The sequence below is a fragment of the Trichechus manatus genome, unplaced genomic scaffold, assembly GCF_000243295.1.
Source record: "Trichechus manatus latirostris isolate Lorelei unplaced genomic scaffold, TriManLat1.0 scaffold00148, whole genome shotgun sequence".
Taxonomy (NCBI): Eukaryota; Metazoa; Chordata; class Mammalia; order Sirenia; family Trichechidae; genus Trichechus; species Trichechus manatus.
The window spans coordinates 4,088,344-4,100,494 of NW_004444084.1; the positions used below are offsets into that span (position 1 = coordinate 4,088,344).

The following is a 12,151-nucleotide window of genomic DNA, read 5'->3' on the forward strand; positions in this document are numbered from 1 at the left end:
CCAGACTTAATGGTCTGAGACTGGAGGAACCCCAGAAAGCACAGCTCCTGGATTCTCTATCAGCCCAGAACTAAAACAATTTCTGAGGCCAACTCTTCAGACAGGGATTGGACTGGACTATGGGACATAAAGTAATAGTCGTGAGGAGCATGCCTGTTAGCTGAAGTAGGTACAAGAGACTAAACGGGCAGCTTCTGTGCAGAGGTGAGATGAGAGGGCAGAGAGGGTTAGGAGTTATGGGAATGGACATGGGGAATCGGGGGTGGAAAGGAGGAGTGTGCTGTCCCAGTATGGGGAGAGCAATTAGAGTCACGTAACAATGTATGTATAAGTTTTTGTATGGGAAGAAATAAAAAAAAGACCTAACTCAAATGTCATGTTTTCAAGAAAGTCTCCTGCTAATACCAGGGCAAAGTTAGTTGTTCTCTCTATGAATTATGTTTAACACTTCAAACATGTCTCTATTACAACACTAAAGTTATTTAGAAGTTTACTCAGTTAGAATGGATTCCTTAATGGTGGTCTTGTTCAATATCTTTAACTCTAATAAACATACCTGGCAGGCAAAATGAATATAATTTATGTCTGCTAACCAAATGAAATAAATGAACAAATGGTATATTTAATTAGCAATAGTTGAGAATCACACTCACAAACGTTTTCTGCAGCGTTTAGTACATGTATCAAATTCTAAGGTCTGTACGGCTAAGTCTAATTCAGAAAGTTCATTCTTTCTTACAGTATGTCAAACAAAACACTATTCTGAAGAAATAGAGAACAGACTTACCAGTCTTCTCCTTTCTTCTTCTACTGCAATGAGTAGCCTTGCAAATTCTTTTAATGACTGAGCTATTTCGGGGATAAATTAAAAAGAAATCATTAATCTCTTTTTGCATTGTTAAATTTTATAGTAACAAATATTACAATAAAACTAGTTAAATTGATTTGTGTATATTATATATTATAGATTCATATTTTTATAACCATAGAACACTACATACAATAGAATCCCAATGACTAACAGCTATATCTAAGAGATACATATTTGTCTGCATGCTGCAAACTGAACTTTAGCAGGTACAGAGTATAACTTTTTTCCTTCAAAAATACTAGGGAATGTTTTACATCACCTAATACGTAAAACTTACACACAAAATTAATAAATCATTAACAAAATATTGGAATAATTTCAAAAGTGTCCTATAAATAATAAAAAATATTATTTTAATCTATAAAAAGCAATAAATCTAGTACTATTTAGATGTACTTAGTAGCAGCCAGTAATGCTATGTCTCCCACTGCCTTCCAGAAGCTCAACAGGCATAGATATTTGAAGAGAGAGTCTGTATTCTGAAGAAGTCAAAGTTACTCTCACTCCAAGGGCATTTGCTTGGACTTTACTATTCAAAATGTGGTTCCAAGGACCCAGGACATCTGTACTGTTAAAAATGCAGACTTTCATCATCACCCTCTCCATCTGCATTTTAACAAGATCCTCAGGTGATTCCTGCGCACATTAAAGTGGGGAAGCACTGCTTTAGGAAACTATCTGCACCTATACTGGAGTGGTTTAATAGAACTTAGGAAAAATCATCCAAATTAGAGAAATCGAAGGGAAAAGTACAAATATTCAGAAACAATGGGAGACAAACCAAAAATAAGTAAATAAATAAATAGGCAGTTACAGTAGCATGTTCAACATCATCTATATCAATCTCTGTTCCTAATACTTAATATGAATCATTAACTAAAGTCGGAATGCCTAGGTTACAAAAATGATGAAACAAAGTGAATGCAGAATTTATTTTTATTTTAAGTTTTGAGCTTTCTCTTCCAAGTTCTTATTCTTTAGGTTACACACATCTTCCTTCATCCATATTAATACTGAAAACAGTCTGTGAGAACAGAGGTCTAATGAGGCCATTATAAAGCCTGCAATAAAGACACGTTGTTGTTGGTTGTCATCAGCTCAATCCTGAAAGGCATGTAAGTGAGGAAAACAAATATCAAGAGTCTCATCAACAAAATTTATTAAGGAAAAGAATGAATGTTTTCCATTCAACCATTTAAAGTTCCAATCTAGGATTTTTTTCCTCTTTTCAGAAGTACTAGGCTCACACCAACTGAGCTGATGAGAAATGCCATCCCTATGATTAATTCATATTAGATTTTATTCACAGTTACCATAACAGAAATCAGAGGATTAGATGGAAGTCTTATGTTAATCTGATAAATACATTAATGGCCTTAGAATAGGTATAAATTAAAATAGTTTAGAAATATGACAATTAAATTTCTGTAACAATATGAATACTGATGCTACCATACATCCCAGTTTTGACAACAGTGTGTTGAACAGGAAGAAAGTTTACAGATATAAAGATTTTTAACTGGAGCATATAATAGCTTTATATATATATTTTTTTTTAATTGAGTTTTTGGTGAAAGTTCACATAGCAAGTTAGGTTCCCGTTTGACAATTTCCACTCAAATTGTTCAGTGACATTAGTTACATTTATCACGATGTGTCAACATTCTCTTTAATTGTGTTCTGTTTGTTCCATTTCCAGTACTCTAGTTTCCCAGCCCCCTTATCTCCTCATCTTTGCTTTTGGGTAATTGTTGACCTTTTAGTCTCATACAAATGGTTTCTAAGTACAGCACTGATCTTACAGGTAATGTCCTTTATTTTGTGTGCCACTCTGCTATTTCGCTAAAAGGTGATCTCAGGGCATAGGCTTGGTTCTAGATTTAAACAGTGTCTCGGGGAGTCCTCTATTCTCTACTGTTCCAGTTTGTCCGGCTGTTCTTGTTTTTTTTTTAATAAAAATCTGAGTCCTGCTCCGTATTTTTCTCCCATTATATCCAGAACCAACTACTGTGACCCCAGTCAGAACGGTCAGGAGTAGTAGTTGCGCACCATCTAGCTCTTCTGGTCTCAGGTTAGATAAGGCTGTGGATCCTGTAGACTGGTTTCTTCTCTGAGCTTTTGGTTGCCTTCTTACTATTTTGCTCCTGGTGAGTGGAGACCCATAGTTGTGTCAATGTACTTTTGTAAGCATCGAAGAAATTCTGGATTCAAGAACATCAGGAACAGCTGTGGGTTGGGTGTGGTGAAGTGTGGTACATACTGAAGAGTGAAAGCCTGCTTTTTCTTCTCATATACAAAAGTGAACAGGCATGATTAGGGCCATCAGGCAGGAAATTGGAGGATTTCTGTAGAAAATTGGACAGACCAGTCAAGAAGACAGAATTATAGATATTGGCAAAAGAAATCTCTCGACCAGTGTTGGGTGCCTGTCCTATCACCTAATGGTGAGGCTCATGTTTTGACAGTTTCAGCACAAGTACTCACAACATATAAGTCCCTAGAGTGAAAAGGACAGCTTCGGCTCCATTCTCACATCACAGCACTTCATCACGAGATGTCAAAAACTGAGGAAATACTAAAAAGGCTCAGAGAAAAAAAAACAGGGATGGGAAATCAAAATGGCCTAAGGATACTCACTAGCAACACTGAAAACTTGAAGACAATGTGGGACAGCCTTTAAAATTATGAGAGAAAATGTTTTCCATTCTAGAATTCTATACCTTGCCAATTTATCAAGTGTGAGGATAGAGTAAAAATATTTTGAATAACAAATGTTCAAAAAATTTACCTCAGATGCTTCCTTTTAGAAGCTTCTGGATAAAGCATTCCAACAAAAACAAGGGAATAAACCAAGAGAGAAGAGGAAATGAAACCCAGGAAACAGGAGATCCAGTATAGCAAAAAAATCAAATGGAATTCCCAGGATGATGCAGGAATATTCTAGTACAAAAGCTGTGTAAGAGAAGATCGTGTCTAGACTAGAGCAAGAAGTTAGGACTACAGAAAAGATGTCTCCAAGTGGGGGAAGGGGTGCAGGGAAGGGAATGGAATGGATATGTCTGAAGAGGAAATTTGTACTTCTGGAACAAAGTTTTTAAGGATAAATTAGTGATAAGTACTTTTCTCTTTCTTTTTTTTTTTTTTTAAAGAAAATTCAAAGGCAATTATTAACTTTTGGGAAAAAATTATATAAGAAAAGCAATATAATCATAGTAAATGACATATATGAGTTCTAAATATATGCACAATGTCATTATAATATAAACATTAAAAATTGATTTCTACCAAAGTTAAGATTTAACTATATTCAGAGAACAGTGGAAAGAAGTATAGAAAATAGCATGAAGTCAAGACACAGTATACAACAGTATGAGAAGTCAAAAGATGATATGTAAAACTAAAAATAAATTTATAATTAAATAAATTCAAGAAATGGTATAATTATGGTCTTTAGAAAAACAGAGGAAAAGAGTTAAAAGCAGTTTTTCTGGGGAATTAAAGTAAGTGATTGAGACTGGTACAACAGGAGATTGCTAGTGTTTGTTAAACCTAATAATACCTATGATTTTTTAAAAAATAATGAAAAATGAATATAATCCAAATGTTTTATTTCCCCTACTAGATTAAATTCTACGAGGGCATAGATTATATATTGTTCAGTTTCCCAAAGGGCTTAGTAGATACCTACCACATAGAAACCTCTCAACAGATATTATTAGAATCAATGAAAATGTAAACTTGATTGTGGATTGTTGGATGTACAGCAGCCCTACCATTTGGTCAACCCAGGGGATGACCACTGGCCATGCAGCAATGTCCTAGTAGTTCCAGTCAGCATCTCACCGGCTCCTGGGGTCAGACCTGTGAGGACTCAGAAGTCCACAGGCTTCCCGAGGTACGTACTACTCCAACAGTCAATTGTGCAGTTCCCTTAAGTCAAATTTGGGTTATAACTAAGGAAACTCAGGGTCTCATTTTGCCGTTGTATCTCTTGTCCAAAAATTAATGATGCTTGTTTTCTACTTCGCTTGAATGGTTTTCTGGTCTGTTTCTCATATAAGCACTATTTATAAACTCAGTAATATAAAAGTTGATGCTATAATGGGAATGTCTGAGAAGAAAAATTCTAACATGCAAAAGCAATTGCATGTCTGATTCCTCACAACAAAAACTTCCCTCCCTCCATCAGTTTTCTGGGACTGGTTCCCAATCTGACAATAAATTTTGTTTCCTCTTTTTCTTGGTTGATTTTTATGGAAATGACTTCAAGTAACAAGGCTGTTCTCTTTAAATACTATAGCCTCTGTTCCATAAAAGTATACATTTCTTGTCCTAATAAAGACATTCATGTTCATAAGAGAACATCAACAGCCAGGAACCACTAAATATTCATTTCATGAGTTAGTGACAATGTCCTATAAACTTTTTAATCCCATATCTAAAGTCTTCCCCAAAATCGTTTTATTTATAGATGTTAAAGGATTACATTAATTATTTACTAGACATAACACAGAAGGAAAATAGGAATTAATGATCCTATAAATCAAGTATAAAATAATTCAAGGTGTTATCTTGTAAATTGGGTTTTAGGAGAAGGGCTCATGGGAAAAGCCAGTTACTTCCCGGCCTTTTTCATCCTCAAAGCCTAAAAGGAACCTATGATATAAACTAGCAAAATCCAAACTATCTAAGTATATCCCAGGAGCTCCATAAAGATGAGAATCCAATGCAAACATTTCTGGTCCACAGGACCCGCAAATACCTTAAAAGACCATTAAAACTGCAGAGAGTCTATTTGACACAAGAACAGGTATTCAAAAAATATATCTGATTTTGATGAAAGCTCGAACCATTTAAGACTTAAGCAAAATCTGAAGTTTTTGCTTACTACCTGCAAATTTCTAATACCCAAATATTTTGCTGTAATAGGCAATTATTTGATTTTTTTGTATCTTATTTATTTATAAACATTAATATTTATGCATATAACAACTACTTTACTATCTGAAATTCGGGGTCCAGACTAATCTACAACTTGGTCCTGTAGTTACAGATTTTGATCATACCTCAGTTTTATGACAGGAGCTTGATTTAGTGAGAGCTATATTCCAAAAACAACCGTTAGTGAAGAATGGGTTTTCAACAGATGATTGTTAAATAAATTCATACATTTCCATGGTCTATTATCTGTGTAAGGAGAAACACACTAATTTTTATTCTAGGATTGCCCTGATACTTTGGAAAATTATCTTAGCTATCTAAATTCCTGCCACCTGCATGAAAATTTCCTGGCTGTGTTCACCAATAATAATCTCTCCCTTTCCTGTCCATCTGCAACACAAGATTACTGGAGAGCAATCAAAAAATAATTTCATATATAAATTTTAACTTTCCAACAAACTTTAAGTTCCTTGAGGTCAAGAATATTACTCTATATTTCTTTTTTATTTCTAAAACACTGTGCTGGAAAAAAGCTATGGGAACAAAAGAAATTGAATTATTCAAGTGTATCAGATTCTGATAGAGCAGACATTTACAAAGACAACAGCTGAATTGTACCTATACAGTGCAGAAGTATGATAATGGCTTCTGTATTTACTAATATCATAAAATCTGAAACATTCCTGAACTGTCTAATAATATCTATTTCCTAACTTGATCTTTTGAGTAGGCTTAAATTCATCCTACTATTTTTGACTAGGGAAAACATGTTTAGTTTCTGGAGGTAGAATGAGAGAGAATAAAGAAAAATAACTTCTATAGCTGACATAACTCCCCTACCTTAAGAACTAGGCATTGTACTATTAAATGTTTCAACAGCTTTGGTTTTACATAGTATTTTACAAAAAGAATGAGAACTGACAAAGCATGCCTTTTTTGCATCCAACCAACATTTGATATCATAATCAGGCAATGATGTGTTAAGTATAGATCCCAGAAATCTCTCGTCAAGCCTAAATAGCTTAAATATAACCCAAAACAAAAGTACAGATCACAAATTCAGTGACATATACAATTATGTCCACAGCACACTGTTTCACTTTATTAGAGTGAACAAATGGCTAGGACTTTCAGACGTGCTGGCAAATGGGAGAGAACTGGGTTAGCAGTAAAGATTTAAAACCAAACCCGTTGCCATCAAATCGATTCCAGCTCATAAAGACCCTATAAGACAGAGGAGAACTGCCCTGTAGGGTTTCCAAGGCTATGAGTTGGAATCAACTTGATGGCAGTGGGTTTGTTTTTTTGATTTAATCTTTACAGAAGCAGACTGCCACATCTTTCTCCCATGGAATGGCTGGTGGGTTCGAACCACCGACCTTTTGGTTAGCAGCCGAGCGCTTAACCACTGTGCAACCAGGGCTCCTTAGTAAGGACTTCCAAAAACCAAACCAAACCAAATCTTTGCCATCAACTCGATTCTGACCCATAGCGACCCTACAGTACAGAGCAGAACTGCCCCATAAGGTTTCTGAGGAGCGGTTGGTGGATTTGAACTGCCGACCTTACTGATTAGCAGCCTGAGCTCTTAACTACTGCACCTCCAGGACTCCAGTAAGGATTTAGGTTCTCCTAAATCGCAGCAAAACATGAAAATCTGTAAAAGTCTATAGAAGCCAGACTGAATCAATGAAATTTTTTTTTTTGGGGGGGGGTCTGTGCATTCTTTTGTGTGTGGTAAATATGAATGTAACAAAAAAACATTTGCCATTTCAACATTCTTCCTATTTACAACTCGGTGACATTAATTACATTCATCAGGTTGTTCAACCATCACCATTGTCCATTTTCCCATCACAATAAACTTTTATAAGTTCAGATGATTCCCCAACAATCACCTTACTTTTCTGTTTGGAGGTGAGATGTAGGTCCTGTAAAGCCCCTTCTGGGGCTGGCTCTCCACAGGAGTAAGAGCCAGGCAGTAAATATCAACACTTAACAGCAGGCGAATGGGTCATATTCTTCTAGATCCGGCTAAATCCAAAAAAATGAGAGTAGGATCAACTACACAGCCAAGTGACACCCAGCATTACACTGCAAAAGCAGGCAATGACCTATGGGGTATCATATGAGCAGCAGTTGAATCCACTCTTAGTAGCTCATGACACTCCCACTGAGGGAGTTTTAATCCTTTAAACACTTAGAAGATCAAAGGTAGCATACCAACTGAAGTGTCCAATAGAAAGTTTGACTCAGGAACCCACAAACAAAGCAAGAAGCACAGTCAGCTTGTGGTATGCCTGAATAACAAATATCACGTCAGCAAAACAGATGGAGTGATATTAAAAAAACAACACCAACTCTCCAACCAGATATTTTGTTTTTGGTAACAATTAACACCGTCACTGACAGAAAGGCCACTCTGCGTACAATACTGGCATTTGCAGCCACAAATTCTAGTTATCATTTCCTGGGAGCCACAATATCGGATAAGATTTGTCTACTCCATTTGTGGCTTTAAGCTTCTTGGACGCCTACTTGCAAATCCAATAAATTGCTTCCCAGACCAACAGGAAAAAAAAAGTCATAAGCCCACTGACCAATGCTGGCAGATCACCACAAATACATCCTAGTACACAGAGGCACTCATCTTTCTTCTAACACTTCACAGCCTCTTGGAAATCCAACGTTTCTTATCAAAAACACAGAAATTTAGTAATTTTTGAAGTAACTAAATCTGGCTGTCCACAATGTCCTCCTGTGGTCAGGGTTGTTTTCTTGTTTTTTGCTTTGTCTTAATTGCCAGACAAAAATAAAAAAAAACAAAAGATTCATCTTGAAAACAGTTTGTATTTAAACTCTTCTTTTATATCCTACCAATGCAGTAGAGTGTAGCACGCATTCAGGTGAATTAGGGTTATGCAAATATGAACTATGCCAAGTTAGAAAAGCTTACTAAGCATTGTTTTAGCAATAAAACCTGTTATTTAATATGACAGCATAGTTTACTAATTAAGAATGAAAGAATAATAAGAAATGTACTGCCTCCAAATGAAAATAGTATTAAAAGTAAACTCTTATCTAACTGACCAGGTACTTTGCATACCATCATGAATCACCTGGTCTCTGCCTCAGTACTTATCCATCACCATCAACTGTGCTGTATTTGATCCCTGCAGCACCTGGACCCTCATCCAGACTCTGAACGGAACGTATTTAAGGAATCCCTACTTTGGAATCCTTTGGCTTAATATCAAGCGATTTCTTTCTGCTTGCCCTTGTTCATGTTTATTCTCAAACCACACTTACCCATACTGTTTGCGGCGGTTATGGCTCATAATCTAGTTTTTCTTTTTAAATTCCCAATTTCTGTTCCTAGAGTCTCACTCTATACCTGGGTTCTGACATGCCATGGGTCCCCAGGCATGAGCCTGTGCTATACTTTAATCTGGTCAACCACCATGCCTGATATTGCCTGCTCCTCCACATTTTGGTTAGACCCTGGACTTGTAGCCAGATCTTCAATCTTTCACTATCTTCTGGTCTAACTGGATTCTCAGTCTGGTTTTTCTTATCCTTACTAGTTGAACAGCTGGACTCAAAAGAATAAAGAAATCTTCTGTTAAACTAGGGGCTTCACCTATAAAAGACAGCTACTGTGCAGTAGTTTAGAACTCGGCTGGCTACCAACCAAAAGGTGGGCACTTCATGGGAGAAAGATGTGGCAGTCTGCTTCCGTGAAGATTACAGCCTATGGAGCAGTTCTACTCCATCCAATAGGGTCGCTATGAGTCAGAATAGACTCTTCGGGTACAGGATTTTTGGGTTACTACTGCCACAGAATCCGAGAAGCTGGACTATATGCAGAAGAAAGGGGCATCAGGATTGGAGGAAAACTCATTAACAACCTGTGATATGCAGATGACACAATCTTGCTTGCTGAAAATGAAGAGGGCTTGAAGCACTTACTGGTGAAGATCAAAGACCACAGCCTTCAGTATGGATTACACCACAACATAAAGAAAACAAAAATCCTCACAACTGGACCAATAAGCAACATCATGATAAAATGGAGAAAAGACTGAAGTTGTCAACGATTTCATTTTACTTGGATCCACAATCAACACCTATGGAAGCAGCAGTCAGGAAATCAAAAGACGCACTGCATTGGGCAAATCTGCTGCAAAAGACCTCTTTAAAGTGTTGACAAGCAAAGATGTCACCTTGAAGACTAAGGTGCACCTGACCCAAGCCATGGTATTTTCAGTCGCATCATAGGCATGCGAAAACTGGACAATGAATAAGGAAGACCGAAGACTTGATGCCTTTGAACTGTGGTATTGGCAAAGAATATTGAATATACCATGGAATGCCAAAAGAACAAACAAATGTGTCTTGGAAGAAGTACAACCAGAATGCTCCTTAGAAGGATGGCAAGACTACATCTTACATACTTTAGACATGTTGTCAGGAGGGATCAGTCCCTGGAGAAGGACATCATCCTTGGTAAAGTACAGGGTCAGTGAAAAACAGGAAGGCCCTCAACGAGATGGATTGACACAGTGGCTGCAACAATGGGCTCAAGCATAACAACGACTGTGAGCATGGCGCAGGACTGGGCAGTGTTTTGTTCTCTGGTGCATAGGGGCACTATGAGTCAGAACCAACTTGACGGCACCTAACAACAACAACAACACTGCCACAGATTGTTAGAATTAACTATTAAAATTAAGGAGAAATATCAAGATTCCAGGGTGAAAGTTTAGGCTATAAATGCAATGCTTTCCTTTATATACTTACTCTCCCTGAACTGGCATAGAACCTTTTAGTAATATCTGCTTTTAAACTGCCAAACTCCAGAGTACTTTGTTTGAAGAGTTCTATTTAAAAAGAGTTTTCACTATGAGATTTTATGTCAATACAGTAAGTATTGTTATACATAACGTACAGTCTGCAGGTCATATATCTTTTTGTTTCCTTCCCAAATACATGCATTAAAAAAAATCAAGAACTGTGTGGTTCTGATGTTGCCTTGTTTTAGTTTTTTTTATTTTGTTTTAATAGTGTTTGACCTGTTTTCTAAAGCCAAAACAACTTCCAGTTCAGAAACCATTTTGCCAAGGTGAAGAGCACCAACATACTGAAGTACTTCTACCAAGAGACAGAGGTGTGGCATACGCTTCTCAGTTAATGTCCACACAATGATATGAGGTACTGAAGTAGGTGTTGTTTTCATTTCACAAATGAGAAAAGCAGGATCAATCAGCTTGAGCAGCTTGCCCCAGGATCTCACAGCTACTAAGTAGAAAAGCAGGTATTTAATTTTAATTTTGATTGTTTGATTCCAAAGTCTATTCTCTTCTAGCAAAGCATTACTGCCAAGGGGGAAAAGGTGGCAGCCTACTACACTGCTACATTATGGGTGAGAAAGAACAGGCTTATCTTTAAAGGCAAACAGTCCCAGCGTTGCTTGAGCTTAAAGGGTAATCTGGAGCACCAAATACCCTGACTTGAAGGGAACAATCAGTAATTTGTTGCTGACAAACAACCGCTTGCAACTCAAACTCCTCCCATCCTTAGTGCTGTCAGGAACTGACCTCCTAGCACGCCTTCACATTCCACAAAGACCACATGACCCCGTTCATACTCCTCCTCTGCGCCCCATCCCCTTGCCACCACCCTACTGAAGCTTCAACATCCGCTTCCTTGCCCAGGATCCAGCTTCCCTTTCCTACAACCTCTTAAGCTCCAATGACCTCTTCTCCTCTGTAATTCACACACCCACAAGGGCACTAAAAGTTCAAGTTATCTAACTCCTTTGCTTTTGCTTTTTGGCAATCCGTTTATTCAACTCTAGTTTACTCCTAATCTCATTTCCCACAGAGGCTATCTAAAAAGAATTTTCTCCTTTCTCAAGAACCCAGCCCCAAATTTCCCTTCACTCTTACCAGATGGCCTGGCCTCCTGCTTCTCTGAGAGAAGTTCAAGACCCTCTGATCAACACTGTCTTTATTTGTTCTCTTCAACTTGCCTCCTGTCTCAGAAAAAAGGGGCCCTCTTCCTCTCAAAAACTAACAACTCTCCATTAAGCTTCTAATCTCACCCTTTCCATCTCTAGTTACATTTTTATTTCACTCTCTCCCACCATCGCAGTTATTTCCATCATCACTGTTCCCTCTTCACTGGCCATTTCTCCTTCCCCTTGGACTACAAACTCACTCCAAGGGTCCCTGTATCCTAATGAAGAAGAAATGGAGTACGGAAAGGAGAAACAAAAGCAACCACAACAAAAAAAAAAACCCACCGCCATGAAGTAGATTCTGACTTATGGCGACCCTA

General features: G+C 37.5%; 1 protein-coding gene across 1 annotated transcript in view; it reads right to left on the reverse strand.

Annotated features, from left to right (window-relative positions):
* The window catches only part of ARHGAP42 (Rho GTPase activating protein 42), a 313,582-nt gene that overhangs the window by 202,824 nt on the left and 98,607 nt on the right, over positions 1 to 12,151 (reverse strand). The window contains exon 3 of the mRNA XM_004385873.1: positions 788 to 849. Coding sequence (XP_004385930.1) covers positions 788 to 849 — 62 coding nt within the window. The remainder of the gene's footprint in view (positions 1 to 787; positions 850 to 12,151) is intronic.